The sequence below is a fragment of the Stegostoma tigrinum genome, chromosome 15 (genome assembly GCF_030684315.1).
Source record: "Stegostoma tigrinum isolate sSteTig4 chromosome 15, sSteTig4.hap1, whole genome shotgun sequence".
In the NCBI taxonomy this organism is placed as follows: Eukaryota; Metazoa; Chordata; class Chondrichthyes; order Orectolobiformes; family Stegostomatidae; genus Stegostoma; species Stegostoma tigrinum.
In genome coordinates this window covers 24575609-24596792 of record NC_081368.1, presented here as the reverse complement: position 1 = coordinate 24596792, position 21184 = coordinate 24575609, and the positions used below count along the sequence as shown (strand labels likewise).

The 21184-nt window shown below is 44.0% G+C and overlaps 1 protein-coding gene across 4 annotated transcripts in view; it reads right to left on the bottom strand.

Annotated features, from left to right (window-relative positions):
- The window catches only part of LOC125458730 (serine/threonine-protein kinase PAK 3), a 241769-nt gene that overhangs the window by 9154 nt on the left and 211431 nt on the right, over positions 1-21184 (bottom strand). For all 4 annotated transcript variants that reach the window (XM_048544262.2, XM_048544263.2, XM_059651377.1 and 1 more), the window contains 2 exons: positions 7918-8017; positions 629-825 (listed from right to left, as the gene is read on the bottom strand). In XM_048544262.2, the coding sequence (XP_048400219.1) occupies positions 629-825; positions 7918-8017 (297 nt within the window). The remainder of the gene's footprint in view (positions 1-628; positions 826-7917; positions 8018-21184) is intronic.

Sequence of the window (21184 nt, the reverse complement as noted above, 5' to 3'; positions counted from 1 at the left end):
AGACAAAAGCAGAATGTGCAAACTCCACATGGACTAATGTCCAATGGTAGAATCGAGCCTGGGCCCCTGGTTAACCACTTATCACCGTGCCATCCCAGTTACCAAAAGACTTTTTGAATGCTGTCATCTCTGCCTTGATCTGAACCGAGGTGATCAGCCAGATTCTATTCTGCATATCTTGCGGCTAGGAAAAAAAATCAACTGAGGGGACTATTTTGGTTCTGCAGCACTGCAGCACAGTTAGCACTGCAGCCTCACAGCGCCGTGGACCCAGGTTCAATTCCAGCCTCGGTGACTGTCTGTATGGAGTTTGCACATTCTCCCAGTGTCTGCATGGGTTTCCTCTGGGTGGTCCGGTTTTCTCCCACAGTCCAAAGATGTGCAGGCTAGGTGGATTGGCCATGCTAAATTGCCCATAGTGATCAGGGGTGTGTGGGTTATGGGGGGGTTGGGTCTGGGTGGGATTCTTCAAGGGGCAGTGTAGACTTGTTGGGCCGAAGGGCCTGTTTCCACACTGTAGGGAATCTAATCTATTTTGAGACATGCATGTACATGATCATCACTGAAACAATCCAATCCACCAAAAAACTGTATTTTTAAACAATCCATACATGCTGAAACAACTTACCCTGAGAGGGTTTTCATTTAGATAAGGCGGTTCTCCTTCAATCATTTCAATTGCCATAATGCCTAATGACCATATGTCCACTTTCGGACCATAGGCCTTCCGAGTTACTACTTCTGGTGCCATCCAGTACGGCGTCCCCACCATTGTGCTCCGTTTGTTCTGTTCGGGGGTGATCTGAGCACAGAATCCAAAATCAGCTGCAAATTAATAAAACAACTCAAAATTACCAATGGGAATATACCACAGTGTCTGATCCTTTCTGACCCTGATCCAGAGAATTGCACTCAAAAGTATTGTACAGCTGCAATATACACCTCCAATGTTGGTAATGAGTAAGGATCACTCATCCAAAAAGAACAGAATTAGATTTTCCAGTTAGATAGTCACACATACCATTATGTTAGATACTTCACCAGTTGGTTATTTTTAGTTATTTTTATACATAGGCAAAAAGGCTTTTAAAAAAATCCCAAAGGGGTCAGATTTTAAATCTGGACAGTGTCTTATTTGTACCATGTATTGTGCTGAGTTTTAGACCGAATTTGATGCAACACTTCAGCCCTGGGGGAAAACATTGTAAATTGGCCAGACAACTACCAATTTTAGATGGTCGTCTGCTTGGCTTCCATGTAGCAACTGAGGCGATGATGTGATTAGGGAGTCTAAAATAATAACAGAACTCAATAAAAGTAGATGCAATGAAAACATTTTTCTCTAATGAGGAAGTAGGCCATTCAGCCCCTTGTGCCTGCTCCACCATTCAAATGAGATCATGGATGATCTGTGACCTAACTGCACACACCTGTCTTTGGCCTATATCCCTTAACTTTTGTTAAGCAAAGGTATTATCTCTGATTAAACAACGGATCTAGTACCAACAGCTACATGTGAGAGAGAGTTCCAAACCTTTACCACCCTTGAGTGTAGAAGCGCTTACTAACATCTGTTCTGAAAGATCTGGCTGGAACTTTTAGATTATTCACCTAGTTCTAGAATCTCCAGACAGTGGAAACAGTTTAACTTTATCCATTCTATCTTTTCCTGTTAATATTTTGAAAGCTTCATTAAAATCACCTCTGAACCTGCTAAATTCCAGAGAAAACAGGCCTAATTTGTATAATTTCTCTTCAGAAATTAACCCCTGAAGTGCATGTATCATTCTTGTAAACCTACTCTGTACTCCTTCCAAGGCCAATAGATCTTTCCTAAGTTGTGATGCCGAGGTCTGCTCACCAAATTCCAAGTGGGATCTAACCAAGCTTTTGTATGAGTTTAGTACAACTTCTGCACCCTTACATGCCAGAACTCTAGACATAAAGGTCAGCATTCCACTAGCCTTCTTGATTCCTTTCTGTTCCTGTTTATGGCATATTAAAGATCAATGCACCTGAACCCTTCATCTCTTTGGGCATGCATTGTTTTCAACCTAGGACGAGAGAGTATAATTCTAAATTTGGAGGTATAAATCCAGAGTGAAATCAGGAGGTATACTTCACAAATGATACGAAACATTTGGAGCTCTTTCTCTAAAACATAGAACATAGAAAAGTACAGCACAGTACAGGCCCTTTGGCCCATGATGTTGTGCCATGGATTAATCCTAATCCAAAAATAAAATAACCTAACCTACATGAAAACGTTATGGATGATAGCACAATAGAGTTTTAAGACAGAGGTTGGTAGATTTTCATTAGGTATGCATATCAAGGGATATGGAGGAAAGGCAGGAAAATGAAGTTGAAATGCAGATCAATGATCTAATGATAGACCCTGTAGATTTAAAGGGGCTGGGTGGTCTACTATTTATCTAAATTAACAATGGAGCAGAATGTAAATGCATTGGAAGCAGTTCAGAGAAGATTATCTATTATAAAACCTTGAATGGGTGACTTGTATTACAAGGGGAGATTGGACAGGCTACATTTGTATCTGCTGGAGTTTAAAGAGTAAGAGGTGGCTTCATTGAAACATGCATGAACTTGAAAGATGGATGTAGGGAGGAGAATCTAGAACTCAGGGTCACTGCTAAAAAGAGAGATCACCCATTTAAAGATGAGCTTAGGCAAAGGTTTCCTCTCAGTCGTGAATCTTTGGAACTCTCTTCTTGAGGTGGAAGCAGAGATCTTGAGTATTTTTCAGGCAGAAGTGGATAGAGTCTTTTTAAAGAAGTGATGAAAGATTGCCACAGTTAGGGAGGAATGTACATGAGGTTACAATTAGATCAAGCATGATATTATTGAATGGAAGACAAGGCTCAAGGGCCCATACATTCAAGCTCGTGTGTTCCTAATGCTTCTATGTTGGAGGCTCAGGGAAGGTGGAACCTTTTGCTGACCAGGGAATCAGAGGGTGGCTTGTATCTATGGAATTTTATGTCAGATGCTCTGATTATTTTTTATTTGAAAGGAACATGGATCAGTACCTGGTGCTATGATGTTGTGGCCATAACAGAGACATGGGTTTCTCATGGGCAGGAATGGTTGCTGGATCTTCCAGGGTTTAGAAGATTTAAAAAGAATAGGGAGGGGGGGAAAAAGAGGAGGGGGTGTAGCACTACTAATCAGAGAGGGTATCACAGCTACAGAAGCTTCCATTGTCGAGGAAGATCTGCCTACTGAGTCAGTATGGGTGGAAATTAGGAACAGCAAGGGAGTAGTCACCTCGTTAGGGGTTTACTACAGGCCCCCCAATAGCAGCAGGGAGATTGAAGAAAGCATAGGTCGACAGATTTTGGAAAAGTGTGCACGCAGTAGGGTTGTTGTAATGGGTGACTTTAACTTTCCTAATATTGATTGGAACCTCCTTCGAGCAGAAGATTTGAATGGAGCTGTTTTTGTAAGGTGTGTTCAGGAGGGTTTCCTAACGCAGTACGTTGACAGGCCGACGAGGGGAGAGGCCATTCTAGACTTGGTGCTCGGAAACGAGCCGGGGCAGGTATCAGATCTTGTGGTGGGAGAGCATTTTGGTGATAGTGACCATAACTGCCTCACATTCTACAGAGATATGGAGAAGGAGAGGATTAGGCAAAATGGGAGGATATTTAATTGGGGAAGAGGAAACTATGATGCGATTAGACATGAGTTAGGAAGCATGGACTGGGAGCAGTTGTTCCATGGTAAGGGAACTATAGACATGTGGAGACTGTTTAAGGAACAGTTGTTGGGAGTGATGAGTAAATATGTCCCTCTGAGACAGGCAAGAAGGGGTAAGATAAAGGAACCTTGGATGACGAGAGCGGTGGAGCTTCTTGTGAAAAGGAAGAAGGTAGCTTACATAAAGGTGGAGGAAGCTAGGGTCAAGTTCAGCTAGAGAGGATTACATGCAGGCAAGGAAGGAGCTCAAAAATGGTCTGAGGAGAGCCAGGAGGGGGCACGAGAAAGGCTTGGCAGGAGGAATCCGGGAAAACACAAAGGCATTTTACACTTACGTGAGGAATAAGAGAATGGTCAAAGAAAGAGTAGGGCCGATCAGGGATAGCATAGGGAACTGGTGTGTGGAGCCTGAGGAGGTAGGGGAAGCCCTAAATGAGTTTTTTGCTTCTGTCTTTACGAAAGAAACAAACTTTGTAGTGAATGAAACCTTTGAAGAGCAGGTGTGCATGCTGGAATGGATAGAGATAGAGGAAGCTGATGTGCTGGAAATTTTGTCAAACATTAAGATTGACAAGTCACCAGGCCCGGATCAGATTTGTCCTCGGCTGCTTTGGGAAGCGAGAAATGCAATTGCTTCGCCACTTAAGATCTTTGCATCCTCGCTCTCCACTGGAGTCGTACCCGAGGACTGGAGAGAGGCAAATGTAATTCCTCTCTTCAAGAAAGGAAATAGGGAAATCCCCGGCAATTATACACCGGTAAGTCTCACGGCTGTCGTCTGCAAGGTGTTAGAAAGGATTCTGAGGGATAAGATTTATGACCATCTGGAAGAGCATGGCTTGATCAAATACAGTCAACACGGCTTTGAGAGGGGTAGGTCATGCCTTACAAACCTTAGAGCTTTTTGAGGATGTGACTAGAAAAGTTGATGAGGGTCGAGCTGTGGATGTGGTGTATATAGACTTCAATAAGGCATTTGATAAGGTTCCCCATGGTAGGCTCATTCAGAAGGTCAGGAGGAATGGGATACAGGGGAACTTAGCTGCTTGGATACAGAATTGGCTGGCCAACAGAAGACAGCGAGTGGTAGTAGAAGGAAAATATTCTGCCTGGAAGTCAGTGGTGAGTGGGGTTCCACAGGGCTCTGTCCTTGGGCCTCTACTGTTTGTAATTTTTATTAATGATTTGGATGAGGGGATTGAAGGATGGGTCAGCAAGTTTGCAGACGACACAAAGGTCGGAGGTGTCGTTGACAGTGTAGAGGGCTGTTGTAGGCTGCAGTGGGACATTGACAGGATGCAGAGATGGGCTGAGAGGTGGCAGATGGAGTTCAACCTGGATAAATGCGAGGTGATGCATTTTGGAAGGTCGAATTTGAAAGCTGAGTACAGGATTAAGGATAGGATTCTTGGCAGCGTGGAGGAACAGAGGGATCTTGGTGTGCAGATACATAGATCCCTTAAAATGGCCACCCAAGTGGACAGGGTTGTTTCGAAAGCATATGGTGTTTTGTCTTTCATTAACAGGGGGATTGAGTTTAAGAGTCGTGAGATCTTGTTGCAGCTCTATAAAACTTTGGTTAGACTGCACTTGGAATACTGCGTCCAGTTCTGGGCGCCCTATTATAGGAAAGATGTGGATGCTTTGGAGAGGGTTCAGAGGAGGTTTACCAGGATGCTGCCTGGACTGGAGGGCTTATCTTATGAAGAGAGGTTGACTGAGCTCGGTCTCTTTTCATTGGAGAAAAGGAGGAGGAGAGGGGACCTAATTGAGGTATACAAGATAATGAGAGGCATAGATAGTGTTGATAGCCAGAGACTATTTCCCAGGGCAGAAATGGCTAGCACGAGGGGTCATAGTTTTGAGCTGGTTGGTGGAAAGTATAGAGGGGATGTCAGAGGCAGGTTCTTTACGCAGAGAGTTGAGAGAGCATGGAATGCGTTGCCAGCAGCAGTTGTGGAAGCAAGGTCATTGGGGTCATTTAAGAGACTGCTGGACATGTATATGGCCACAGAAATTTGAGGGTGCATACATGAGGATCAATGGTCGGCACAACATTGTGGGCTGAAGGGCCTGTTCTGTGCTGTACTGTTCTATGTTCTATGTTCTAACAATGCAAGGAGAAGAGTTTAAAAAAACGTTAAAATCGGTTACAAGCAAGTAGCCGGTGCACCTACTTTTAACTAGTAGGTTTTATTAGTAATAGCTAGGGGCCAACATGGCCAATTTCTGGGCTCACATGCTGTTCTGTAGAGGAACACTAGGATATTTGCTATGTAGTGGATACCATGAAGTGTTGGCAGTTGCTGGGATCAGAGTTTAAGCAGTAACTGGCATCACTTCAGCATACCTGGGCATGTGGGAGCAGTGGGGCCAGCATGTTTATAGCTGTGGTTGCCCTTTAGCTTGACAGTATAATACCACCCACCAGCCAGTCAAGAACTATCAGACAGGAAATGTAGGATGTCTCCCAGGTGCATTTCACTCTCCAGTGTTCCACTGTGAACACTGATGAAAGGGAGGGTTAGGACATAGCCTACTGGTCCAAGGTCATGGGTGTGGGGTGAGAGGACTATGAAGAAGATGGAAGAGCAGTGTTGATGGGATATTCAACAGCTGGTGGACCAGAATGGCATTTCTGCATTTGCAGGCATCAGTCTTGGCTGGTACATCTCCCCCTTGGTGCCAGGGTCAAGGGTGTCATTGATTGGCTGCAGGCCATTCCATGGGGGGGAGAGTGAACATTATCCAATGATAATTTGGTAAAAAAGAGAATGTGGTCCTGCAGTTAGAATTAAGGGAATTAGATACGAAATAAATAGGCAGGACCTCAAAAGTGGTAACCGCCAGAATACTTTGAGCACTACACGTACAACTGGCTTTAGAGATATGGAGATTAAGTAGGTGAACGTGTGGCTGAAGAAATGGTGTAGGAGGGAGTGTGTTCGATTTCTGGTGCATTAGGATCAGTATTTGCCTGACAAACTGCACCTAACCTGAGCTGCAATGGACTTCTTGTAGGGAGATTTGCAGGTGCTGTTGGGGTAAGTTTAAACTAACTTGACAGGGGTGAGAGAACCTGGATACCATAAAGAAATACTAAAGAGTAAAGAGTATTAGGTGAGAGCTAGTACTATAAACAGGAAATAGCAAGGTACTGGATCAATACAGTATGAAGAGGGAAAGAAACAAAGTATTAAATTAGGTTTCCAACCCACATCTGCAAATTGGGAAATAAGTTTGGTAAGTTACCAACACAGTCAGCCATGCACTAATGGGATGTTATGATGGTAACAGAGATCTGGCTCAAAGGAGAGCAGAACTGAACAATAAATATTCCTAGTTACAAGGTACTGCAGAAAGGATGGAAAGGGGGAGGAATTAACATATTGACTACTGTGCCGCTCCAGGAGCTGTCTAAACCACTAGCACTTATTTTTTAAAAAAGTGTAAATTAGGAGGATTGGTGGCAGCATTCTAATTATGAGCTGATAGTGGATGGTCCCACGGATCTAATACAGTCAGTATTTCTGCTTGCTGCTGAGGAAGGGTGAAGGAAAATAACTCCTGGCTATGGTCACTTCTCATCATGAAAGGCGGGGGGGGGGGGGGGGGGGGGGGGGGCGGTGGTTGCCTGGTTGTTTTGTTTACTGGCTGGGAAACTAGGCAAGAGACCAGTAACTAATTTACTGATTTTTACTGTAACAGTTACCTCCTTTTGTTAAACCTGAAGGACATGACATCTGAAAAAAAGGAGACAGGAGGAAGTATTGGATAACAACGTTATAGTGTTAGAGCGCACACAAGACAGAGAGCGTGTGCGCGCGTGAGGCAGAGACAGAGCGCGCTGAACAGGAGGTTCAGAAGGGAACTGAAGAAAAGAAGAAAAAAAACAAGAAGAGAAAAGATTGAAAGCCAAGATAAAGAAAAGAGAGCAGCAAGAGGTGGTGTAGGGGAAATTTAAGATGAAGGCAGAGATCCATGCATGGAATTAAGCTGAGGTATTCATGAATACCTTGGGTCTTTTACCATAGAAGATGCTGCCGCCCAAGTCATTGGCAGATAATATTTAGAGAATGCATTTACAGATGATAATTTGTTACAAAACAACAGTCATTTGGGCAAATGCTGGTTAGTTATGGAAAGCCGGCTTGGACTCGTTCAGGGTAAAAATCACATTTAACTTGTTCTACATACTTAACTTAACTGATCCATCCATTCCCAGCAGTATGTTGTCACTCTTGATATCTCTGTGGATAACTTGATTGGAGTGAAGGAATTCCAGGGCTTGTAAACACTGATGGAAAGGGAAAAAATGCATCATATTACAAATTCTTTTCCATGTCCTTTGTAAGCACAAGGAGCAACTGTAGAGACAGTGAATCAGAGCTGTCAGGATTTTACTGGCTCCTAGGAGATGGGGTAAAATCCAAGCTGAAGTCAACATACTCTTCATTTCAGGTTTCCAGCACTTGCAGTACTTCTGTTGTTGTAGCAGACCTGGATTGTTTTAAGTTGCAAACAATCACCCAAGATAACACTGTTTTAAAACATAGTGTAAATTCTCAAATATTATTTAACAAAAGTTCATTCTATACAGCAAAATCTGTTCCACATTCACTGACTAAGCTACCTTTAGATTTTTGAACAAAACCAGGGATTTATTACCAATTTACTTGAATTATGGAATGTTTTGTTCTAAAAGTTCACAAAGAACTGCCTTTTCAAAGAGTATTTATGAAACAAAGGACAATTTCATTCCTATACAATGGACTGGATTCAAAATTATATCTAATAAAACAACAACCTGTTACTGTCTGTGCCAAACAGCTCAAGTTAATGAGCAGTTTACTTCCGAAGTAATCCCAACAGAATCTGTTCCAAGGATGTTTGTAAACTACCGTGAAGTCCCTAAACATCTATTTTCACACTCTGGGTGATAGAAGGAAATGGTGACCTTACTGATGAGTCCGCCAATGCCAAGATGGTCAGTTTTCAGAGTGGCTTGGCAACAGGGGTCAATTCCAAAAACATCTCGTATCCACCTCACATTTGACACTTGTGGTAGGATATGCTTGTCAATTGGTCTCTTAAGCCATTAGCCGTGGTGTAGCAGATGAAATTTACCCCAACCCCAGTGGATTTACTGTATGCTCATCATCCGTTGTGGGTGGAAGAATGCCAATGAGAGGGGATTGATTGATCAATTGTTGAAGGTCATTGTTGTGTATGAGGCCATTTCTCCTGTCTGCCTGAACTCTGGAGAAGCATGTAGCACAAGTGGAATAGCCTGCTAGCCTAGGGAAGAGCTATTATTTTCCAGAATCAGACAGGAGCTCTACAGCTTGTAAGTAACACTCATGTTTTATGACTCCATCTCCATTCACCACTCTCCTGCTGTAGCAGATATCACTGTAGCCATTTCTGTAGCATGTTACTGCAGTGCTGCCAAACTTCACAAGAAACCAGATTGTTTTATTTACCTTAACAGTTTCTACTCCTCAAAAGTGCAGATTTTGTCAAGTAAATAACTAAGGTGGTCAAAGCATTGATGAAAAAGAAAAAAGGTGAATATAGCACAGGGATTATAATGCTTCTCAGTGGGAGCAGATTGCCATGGCAATGGATAGGCTTTCCCAGATTCGTGAAGTTGCTTTGGACATAAATGAGAAATGGGTATGAAAACATTAATAAGATCCAAATCACATGCTATCTAGGGCCCAAGGAGCAGAATTCACCAGCTGAAGCAAGTTGGCAAGTGTTTCAAAGGATAAAAGCTGGTCTTCTGATAGGTCAGGTGCTCCTACTGTTTTTCATTGAAGTAAATTCACCTTCCCTCCTCCTTCCTAAAGCCCTTTACCATCATTTAACAAGAGGCCGGTGCCTCATCAAAAGCTACCAGATCTTCACTTGCCTAGAGCTTACTTTGCATCTAACGTTTGCCCATTCCAGTTAGGAAATAAGAACATAAGGGTAAGGCATAAGAAGTAGGCAGTCTGGTCTTTTGAGGCTGTTTCGTCACTTGATACAGCCATAGCTGATCTCATCACGGCCTCAACTCCGCTTTCCTGCCGGTTTGCTATCACCTTTTATTCCATTGCTATATTAAAAATCTATCAACTCCTTAAATTTATTCAAGGTTTCACCATCTACCATACACTGGGGTGCTAATTCCAGAGATTTACAACCTTGTGACACAAGTAATTTCTCTATTTTGGTTTTAAATCTGCTACCCTTATCCTAAAACTATGGCCTCTTGTCTAGATTGTCCCATGAAGTAACAACCTCTTTGCTTCTGATTTGTCAATCCTCTAACATCTTTTCTACTGTAAATAAACCTCTGATCATTATTCTAAACTGCAGAATATAGGCCCAAACTGTTCAATCTCTCTGCATAAGACAAGCCCCTCTCTGAAATCAATCTAGTCAATCTCAGGTGAACTGCCTCCAATACAACTATGCTCCTCCTCGTGTACTGAAACCAAAACTGTACATAATACTCAAGCTATGGTTTCACTATGGACTGTTTGAATGGTGACCATGGATTACAATACATTGGACCTGAACTGCAAGCTAGCAAATAGATACTGCCTCTGATCCTACTCACATACCTCAGGTGAATAGACTTTCTAGATTATGTGATTAATTCCAATTGAAACTTGAGCCACAAGTTTTTCACTCAGTGGCATTGCTACCATTGAACCAAAGTGGACAGTTAGATAAAGGATCAACGACTATTAATGTAGCATTTGCTATTCGAATATATGCCATATAGGCCTTGATTCAGGTGATTAAATATAGACTAAACATTGGGCAAATCATAGGGCAAGTAATTATACAAGGAGGTGATGGCACAGTGGCATTGTCCCGGGGTAGTAATCAAGTGACCCAGGCTTATGGTCTAGGCATATGGGTTTGAATCCCAGCACAACATGCTGTGAAATTTTAATTCAATGAGTAAATATGGAATTAACAGCTAGTAAAATGCTGACTGTAAAAACCCATCTGATTCACTGATGCTCCTGTGGGAATGCAAATCTGTCAGTCATTCTCACCCCATCTGACTTATACAACTCTGAACCCATTGCAATGTGCATGACCCTTAAGTGGCCCAGGAATATGCTCAATTGTATAGAGCCACTACAAAGGTGATAAAATTATGAAACCTGAGAACACCCAGTATGACCAACAAGGGTACTCAGTTTTAGTGATCCTGAAAAGTCCTTCTTACCACAATCTTGTGGTTGATCACCATTCCGGGGTATAGTGTTGTCAAGTGGGACACTTGGTGCCATATACAGTTGGGAAGAACTTGCCCTGTAGGACCCAACATTGACTGTGGACTTTAAAGTTTTAGCAAAGATCTGTAGCTCAGGTTGTGGGCGAGGTTGTTGACTTGCTCGCCGAGCTGGCTTGTTCTCGTTCAGCCATTTTGTCACCATGCTAGGTGACAGAGTCAGTGTGGCCTCTCAGCCACGTGTTGAGACATCTGACTGAAAACAGGTTAGCTCAGTGAGCAAGTCAACAACCTCAGTGACTCTGGACCCCATGAAATCTCATTTGGAATACTGTATTCAGTTCTGATCACGTCATAAGAAGGATGTGGTAGCTTTAGAGACAGTGCAGAGAATATTTACCAGGATGCTGCCTGGACTGGAGGGCAGGTCTTATGAGGCAAGGTTGAGGGAGCTAGGGCATTTTTCATTGGAGTGAAGAAGAATGCGCAGTGACTTGATAGAGGTTTACAAGATGAGAGGCACAGAAGCAATTCTTGGATACACGCATGGAAGATAGTAAAATGTAGGGTATGTAGGGTAGTTTGATCTTAGTAGGATAATAGGTCAGCACAACATTGTGGGCTGAAGGGTCTGTACTGTGCTGTACTGTTCTATGTTCATGGTGTAAGGTCAAACGTAGAGAGTCAGTCATACAGTAGGGAGACAGACTCCATGGGCGAGGAGACCTCCTGCGGGCTGATAAATCAGTACTCCACGTTCCGTCATCCAAGTGATGTTCAAAGAGACAAGTAGGTGAGGGCCTTCAATGTCCATCGCCAAGGGTGGCTTGGTAGCAGCAATATGACAAAGCTGGTTGAATCCTAAAAAAGACGACATGACTGCTTCTGGTAGGTGGTGAGGGAACCAACAAGAGGGAAAAATCTTACTTGACCTCATCCTCACAAATCCACCTGCAATAGCTGCATCTGTCCATGACAGTATCAGAGAGAGTGGCCACAGCACAGTCCTTGTGAAAGTGGAGTCCCACCTTCATGCTGAGGATGCCCTCATTGTTTGTGCAGTGATAAGAAGGGCAGCCAGGTGGACTTCACTGAACAGGAGTTCTCTGATTAGACCAGATTAACAGCCACAATCAGGGAGCCCTGGCTGATGGATATAAACAGGAACGTTAGGGGTTCTGTTCACTGAGGAAGCTGAAGCAGTGTCAAGAAATCGCCACATGTAAATAAAGGGTGACTTGCTGATGGGATATTGGCCTCTGTGGAGTTATTTCAGTGATGACAAGAGAAAAGCACACACCTAAAGAAACTTACTTGCAACAGTTACTTTTGAGTTAGGGTAAGCATTTTTGGCATCATGTCGTTATTTGGGAAACTTGACTAAGCTGACCCTGCCATCAAACACTGGCCCAGCACGTGGAAACAATGTTATTTTTTTAAACCAAGCAAAACACTTTGGGACAGATGTAAAGCAATGGGTAATTCACCTGACAGCTTGCGAACAGATAGCTTTTTCGGTTATTTGGAGCCCAACTTTCCCCTGAGGCACCAGACAAAGTTTTCACAAGTTGACAGATTTAGTTAAGGAATACTATCACCCCAAGTCATCGCTAATAATCGGGGGGGGGGGGGGGCATAAGAATAGATATGTGGATTTTGGACTAGGTTAGAAGGGACTGGCAGCCAAACGTGGCTTTGGTTTAACCCTTAAATGAGATGCTGAGAAACCATTTGGTACGACAGATTATGATGCAACTATGCAAAAACAGCTGCTAGCTGAAGCCCAACTAGAATTCAAATAGGATCTCCAACTGGATTTATCATTGGAAAACGCAAGTGAAGGACGTGAGTAGGGTATATGCAAGGTATTCTGAAGGAAGGGGACACCCTTGCCAATCCAACTGGGCTAGGGGTACACCACTTCAGTGGAGGAAAATGCATAACCTCCACCTCACTCAGGACATATCTTGAACAGAGGGACTCTAGGTCAGCCCACAGCAAAGCCCCCTAAAACTAAAGCCAAGCCTCAGCCAAATGGTTTAAAATTTTCTTCAGGATCTGGGCCAACAAAGCTGGCAGAGGGTGGCGGGGGGGTTGGTTACAAAGCTGGACATGAGTCATGTGTACTTGCGATTGCAGAGAGATGGAGATTCCCAGAAGTATGTTACAACTAATACCCATAAGGGCTTGTACTAATATATGAGACTGCCATCTGGGGTATCGTCAGCCTGTGCAATTTTCCCAGCGGATAATTACTCCAGGTTGCCATTTATCATCTCGATAAATGAGGAGTAAAAGGGAAGACCAATAAGGTGCTCTCGGAGAACTTGGACATTACCCTTAGATATTTCTCCCAGGTGGTCATACACTTTAGAAGGGAAAAGTGTCTCTTTTGGGCACCCAAATGTACTATTTGGACTAGAGTCTGCAAGACTGGATTACACCTGTTGGAAGATAAAATGAGGGCAAGCAAAGGTGCCCCCACTCCCACATCCCAACCAGAGCTTAGGCCTTTCCTTGGGCTCACTAACTATTATGGAAAGTTCAACAAAACCTGGTCTCCATCCTGACACCTTTGCATCAACTCCTAAAGAAGAGTCAGCCTTGGAAATGGTAAGAACTGTAGATGCTGGAGTCAGAGATAACATCAGTGTGGATCTGAAAGAACACAGATCCGGCAGCAGAGGAGCAGGAAAGTTGACATTTCAGGTTGGGATCCTTCTTCAGAAATGGGGGGAGGGGGAAGGAAGCTCAGAAACAAATAGAGAGGGGGTGGGTGGGGCTGAGAAAGATAGATGGGATGGGGATAGGTGAGTGCAGGTGGGGATTAGTCAGTGAAGGTGGGAAGAGTGCATAGGTGGGTGAGAAGATGGACTAGTTGTATCAGGGCGAGGAGGCGGGGATCAGTCGGTCATGGAATGAGCAGGTTATGCACCTGGTAAAATCTACATTTAGGACACTGGGTTGTGGGCTCCCAAGGTGGAATGAGGTGCTGCTCCTCCAAATTTGCGGATGGTACATTGCGACACTGGAAGAAGTCCAGGATAGACATGTTGTTCAGGGAATCAGAGTGGGGAAATCGAAATGGTTGGCGCCTGGAAGGTGTTGTTGTTTGTCATAAACAGAGCGCAGGTACTCTACAAAAATACAAACAAACAGTCTCTGAGCCTCCGGTTGGTCTCACTGATAGAGGAGGCCACATTGGAAGCAGTGAATGCAATAGGCCACACTTATAGACATGCAGGTGAACCTCCGTCTCATGTGGGAGGTTTGTTTCTGGCAGTTGCAGGGAAAGGTGCCGGGGTTGGTGGAGCAGACAAGGGAGTCGCGGAGCGAGCGGTCCCTACAAAAAGGCAGATATAGGTCGGGGAGTGGGGGGGGGGGGGGGAAATAGATCTTTGGTTGTGGGGTCAGATTGTAGGTGGCAGAAACTGATACATTGGAGGTTGTTGGGGTGACGCGAGGGCATGGATGATTCGGTCCTTGGGGCTGCAGGAGGGGAAGAAGCAGGGGGCTTTTATGCCTCTGCATGGGGGATACAAGCGTACAGGGTTTGGATGTCCAATCATAACAGACCCGAAACATGAACTTTCCTGCTCCTCTGACGCTGCCTGGCCTGCTGTGTTCCACCAACTTCACACTTATCTCTGACTCCAGCATCTGCAGCTCTTGCTATTTCTAAACAATTTCTAGAGTATTGGATGCCCGAAGAACACCACTGTGGTTTACAAGAAAAAAATGACTAAACAAGAAAAGATTAAAGACTCATACTCTGTGCCATACAGCATATTTTGTATGTAGGACATTTTCCCTGTTTTCACCTCCTTTCTTGCAACAGACAGTCCACTCTTCAGCCACAAGGTGGTGCCAAATCTCAAATTGATACTATTGCTATTCCGGGAAGTAGTGGTTTCTCATGGAGGTGAAAACAATTCTAATTTTGTGACTTGTCATCCTATGCGCCAACCACTAACTTCACTAGTTGCTATGGGCGCTCTTGCAGTCTGTCAAATTCTGTGTAAATTCAAAAGCACACTTCACCTTGTGATGCACATGAAAGCTAATTAACACATTTACAGGCTCATGGAATTGGAAGGCCAGTGGAAACTTGGATTAGAAATTGGTGGATTGATTAAAAAAAAAAGAATTGTGAAAAATGATTATTTTTCCAGGCTAAAGCACTTGCAGACATTCACTGTAGCTCAAAACATTATGATCCAAGCAGTGAATAAATAACTGGTACGCAGCACAGTAGAATTTCAAACTTTGAAGACGACGACAAACACAGAAGTGGCAAGCAGCGAGCAGGATACACATGCATCACAGTAGACACAGCTGGGCCAGCAGTATGGATAGAAAAGTGGAAGATGGAATTTTGCACAGATGTAGAAAATGTACACTTATTCAAAACTGTGAGGTTATGCATTTTGGCAGAAATGATTGAGACAGGAAATACAGACACATTTGTAAAGAGTGTACAAGAGTAGAGCAACCTGTGGGTGCATGAGAATAAGTTTTTAACAGTGACAGGATATATTAACAAAGTGTTGGCAAAGCACAAGGAATCTTTGACTTCATAAATTAGAGGGCTTGTGTGCAGAAATAGAGAAGTTATAACGAGTGTTTTTAAAGCACGGTTTAAGCCACAAATAGTATAGTGTTCAATTCTGCTCACCACACAGGAGGAATAAGGCCTTTGGCTTCTTGAGCCTGCTCCATCATTCAATAGGGTCACGGCTGATCTGACAATTCTTCACAACCACTTCCTGCCCTTTCCTCGTAACCCTTGATTTCCCTACTGATCAAGAATCTATCTCAGCCTTAAACGTACACAAGGACTCTGCCCCCACAGCTCTCTGTGGCAGGGAGTTTAAAATACTTACAACCCTCCAAGAGAGAAGAAATTCTTCCTCATCAGTTTTAAATTGGAGCCCCTTTATTCTGAGACTTTGTCCTCTAGTCCTATGGGTGGAAACATCCTCTCCACATTTACCCTTTTAAACCCCTTAAGAATCCTCAACGTTTCAATGAGATCACCTGGTGTCTTTCTGAACTTCAGGTGAGTAGACTCCCAGCCCGTTTATGGTTTGCACATAAGACAAGCCCTCCACACCGGGTAAAATCCTAGTGAGCCTTCTCTGAACTGTTTCCAACGAAATGATATATGTCCATAAGTAAAAGGAGCCAAAACTGCTCACAGTATTCCAGACATGGTCTCACCAGCATCCTGTATCGTTACAATAAGACTTTCCTACTCTTATACACCAACCCTCATGAAATAAGGGCCAGTGTTCCATTAGCCTTTCTGATTATTGGCTACGCCTGTGCGCTAGCTTTGTTTGTTCTCAAGCCACCCCGATTCCTGCTGTGTTGCAACTTTTTGCAGTTTTTCTCCATTTATGCTATTTTATCATTTTTTACTCTCCCTTCCAAAATGATCCACTTCACATTTTCTCCCCCCATTATACTCAATTTGCTAAATTTTTGCCCATTGACTTCACCTATCAATATCTCTCTAAATTGTCTGTCTCTCAGAACTTGCCTTTCCACCTGCTTTTTGTGTAATAAAGTACATTCACTTCTTTCCACCCACTCATTAATACGTCTTGTGAACAGTTGCAGAACCTGCAGTCATCCCAGGTGGAACCCAACCTAAAAACAAATCCATTATTCTCACCCACTGTTTCCTGCCCTTGGAGCCAATTCTCCATTCATGCCAACATATGATCCCCAACACCATGGGCTCTTATATTAATGATCCTTTATCAGGTACCCAGAGATGCTGCAGATAAGATATAACAATGTTCTTGGGATGAGGGTGTTTACTGACAAGATAATTAATTTGAAGAAGCTGAGGCTGTTTTCCTTGGGGCAAAGGAGATTTGATAGAGGTGTATTTGATTATGGCAGGCTTTGGTAAGGTAGACAAAGAGAAGCTGTTCTAATTAGCCACTGTTCCATGGTCACAGATTGAAAGTTTAGGCAAAAGATGCAAGGAAGAACATCTTGATGCAAGTAATGACTCGGAACTTGCTACCTGCCAAAGGTGATGAAATCAGTGATGATCATTAATTTCAAAAGGAAATTGGATGGCCTTAAAGGAAACAAACCTTCAGAGTGATGTGGATGGACCAGGGGAGGCGGCGGCCTAGTCACATGATCACTAGACTGATTCCAGAGATGCAGATAGCATTCTGGGGATCGGGGTTCGAATCCTGCTGCTACGGCAGTTGGTGGAATTTTTGAATTCAATAAAGATATCTGGAATTAAGATTCTAATGATGACCATGAATCCATTGTCGATTGTCGGGAAAACCCATCTGGCTCACTAACATCCTTTAGGGAGGGAAGCTGCCATCCTTACTTGGTTTGGCCGACATGTGACTCCAGGCGCACAGCAACGTGGCTGACTCTCACCTGAGCTCTGGGTGATAAATGCTGCCTGGCCAGTAATGCCCTCATCCCATTAATGAATAAACGAACAGGGAATGATACTGACTGGACTGTTCTAGAGAGTCAACGTAAACAACTTTGACTGAATGGCCTACATCTGTGCAACAATGACCGTGTCTTTAAACTTGAATGGAAAAATTAGCATCTGTAATGGCGATTGACAAAGTTGCTGGAAAAGATCTGGCAGTATCTGTGGAGGAGAAAACAGTTAATGTTTTGGGTCCGGTGACCCTTCCTCAGAACTGATGGTGGCTGGGAAAACGTCAGTTTACATGCAGAAAATAGGGAGGTGGGTGGGGTAGGGAGTAAACAATAGGATAGAGCCCAAAGAGAGAGAAAGACAGTTGGACAGAAAAGGGAGTAGCTAATGATCAGGCTGGGAGGATGAATAGTTGTTAATGAGGACCATTAGTGTCTAACAACAAGGGGTGTGTCAACACAACCTGCCACTACAACGTCTGGTGTGTGGGGTGGGGGACTGGGACATGGGAGAGTTTAGGCCCTAAAATTATTGAACTCAATATTGAGTCCAGAGGGCTGTAGCACCCCCAAGTGGAAAATGAGGTGGTGTTGTTCCTCCAGCTGGCGCTGGGCTTCACTGGAACACTGTAGCAAGCCGGACACAGATGTTGGCCAGGGAGCAAGGTGGTGCATTGAAGTGGCAGGAAACAGGCAGTTCAGGGTCTTTTTTTGCGAGCAGAATGTAAATGTTCTGCAAAGTGGTTGCAAATCTATGCTTCATTTCTCCAATGTAGAGGAGACCACATTGTGAGCAGCGAGTGCAGTAGACTAGATTCTGGGAAGTGCAGGTGATGTATTACTTCACCTGGAAGGTATGTTTGGCCCTTGGATAGTGGAGAGGGCGCAGGTGTTGCACCTTCTCCGGTTACAGGGGAAGGGGCCATAGGGCTGTGGTGAGGCATTGGGGGTGAAGGAAATGTGGACCCAGGTGTCTCGGAGGGAACGGTCCCTGCAGAAGGTGGACAAGGGAGGGGAGGGGATTGTGTGTCTGGCGGTGGCATCTTGCTGGAGGTGGCGGAAATGGTGTCTGAGGATCTTCTGGATGTGGATGCTGGTGGGATGGTAGGTGAAGATAAGCAGAACCCTATTGCTGTTGTGGGAGAGAGAAGGGGTGAGGGCAGAAGTGTGGGAGATGGGTCGGACCCGATTGAGGGCCCTGTCAACAATGGAGCTGGGGAATCCTTGGTTGAGGAAGAGTGAGGACATTTTGGAGACTCCCTTGTCGAAGTTGGCCTCATCTGAACATATGCGACAGAGACAGAGGAACTGAGAGAATAGGATGGAGTCTTTACGGGAAGTGAGGTGTGAGGATGTATAGTCCAGGTAGCTGTGGGAGTCAGTGGGTTTGTAATGGATATAGATTTAGACATGTGCAAACCAAATTGGACTCATTAATGTCTCTAAGAAAGGAAATCTACCGTGCAGGCCTGGTCTCGTCAGCAAATGGGTTTAAATCCATAGCAAAGTGTGGAACTGGATGAACACAGCAAGCCAAGCAGCATCTTGGCCTGCTGCATTCATCCAGCTCCACACTTTGTTATCTTGGATTCACCAGCATCTGCAGTTCCCATTATCTCTCACATCCATAGCAAGCTGGTTGACTCTCAAGTGCCCTCAGAACTGGTATCGCAAGTTTTTGTATTCAAACTATTCACAGCCACCTTCGCACATGAAATTAACGCTGGCCTTTCCAGCAATGTTCCCATCCTTTAAATTAGTAAGATCTGTAATATGAAGTTTGAGTAGATAAAGCTTGATTTAAGCATTGTCACTTCTTTCTAAAAAAAAGTGCGCCAGTGCTGGTTCTTCCTGGATCAAAATGCACCTTAAACAACTCTCCCGGATTGACCATAGATCAAAATTGCATGCACCCTACATGAAAACAAAATGATGCTTAAATCCCCTCTTTTAAAGCCATAAAAGTGAAACATGTTTTGGTGAGAGATGATGGTCTGACTGACTTGCAACTTAAACTTCTTGCACTGCTTGGATTTGTGCAAAGATGACGGTCTGAGTTGCAATTTACTGTAAAATTTAGACAAATTGGATTGACTGTACTTAATGCAGCTACTCCCAATTAGTCCTGTGTCACTGTAAGGTCAGTACAGTTTCTCAATTTGAAAAAAATCAGTGTGATGTCCTGGCCAACTCTCATTGGAGCTGTTCCAGTTCAACGGTAACCAGAGATCTGTTTAGAACGTAAATTAAGAAATTCAGATTTTCCAGTCTGAACACAGCCGCACAATCTTTTAAAACCTCAGGGGATAGTTGTACTTGCTCTTTTGTGAGGCATCCTAGTTGCCCGCAGGCATGGGTCCCGTCGTCATGGCTACGAGTCATGGCCAACAGCAGAGCCATCATATATAAAACAATAATTAACACGTGACATAACCAGCAAGGTTTAGTAAAGGGAAAGTCATGTCAATCAATTAAGAGGTGACCTTAGACAGCCCTGTCCATTTTAGGATGGCCGTGCAGGTGAGAAGGTCAGACAAATGCCCGAGGCTCCAGGCCGTTCCAGAAGAGCTGGTTACCTACGCAGAAGAGATGGCGAGGTGTCCCATCGTGGATGGGTCCTCTGGGGACTTCAAATTAAACTCCTCCAGACAGTGGTCTGCAGTTGCTGCTGGTGACCCTCTGGAAACCAGGGCCCAGGGTTGTGGGGGGATGGGGTTCAGGGCAGATACATGATCTAACAGTCTGTAGCTGGGAGACCACTCCCAGACACAAGGTGGCTCTGGTGCATGTAAAGGGCTGGATCAGCTATCAGGAAGACCCCAGCAGCATCACTGATCTTCTCCCAAGTGAGCACATAGCTATTAAAAAATAGCTACCCATTAGACAGCAGGTGACTTCCACATTGGCAAGGTGGCACTAAAGTTGGAATAAGAGAATTTTCTTCCTGACCTTCCAACCTCCATTTAACTGCCCGATAATCAACATTACCAAACAATTTCTGACGCTGAATTGTTCTGGAGAGCGTGCAGAGAAAAAAAACTTTAGAAAGTTGCCAGGGCTGGAGAACTGTAGCTATGGAGGAGATTGGAGGGGTTGGGGATTTTTCCTCAGAACAGAGAAGGCAGAGGGTGATATGATTGAGGCAGACAAAATAGTGAGGGGTAGAGATAGAGTAGACAGGAAGAGCCGGTTTTCCTTGGCAGAGAGTTGAAAAACCAAGGGTCACAGAATCAAAGTGGCAGCTGGATGACAGGAAAAAAAGCTTTTTATGCAAAAAGTGCTGGATGTCTGGAATTTGCTGCTGAAACAGGGATGGAGACAGAGACCCTAAGCTCTTAAAAAGCAGGGCTATGGGCCACAGGATTAGAAAGGGTATCTGGGTGCCTTTGGGTCAGCTTGGACAAGATGGGCCAAATGCCCCCTTCTGTGCTGCACCATTTCTATAGTTTGAAACACTGCTGTGCAATGTCTGAGTGTTTTATGACCCGGAGGTTCTTATAAAAGTTGTTGTTGTACATCAGCCTGAAGACTTACCAAAAAAATTCGCTAGTTGCCAGATTAAATGCAGTTTGGGGTAAGCTCACTTGTTTGTGTTTCTCCAAGGCTATCATGCTTATTTGAGATTATCCTTAATTCAAAATATACTCAGTCAACATCACAGCAAAGCACCAAGGACTTTCCAACTTAATTTATTTCAATTACTTCAAGCAATTCAATTTCTTGACAACAAATTACTTATTATCCCTACCTCCTGACTGTAATTAAATATCATCGTGGCCTTTATCTGGGACTTCA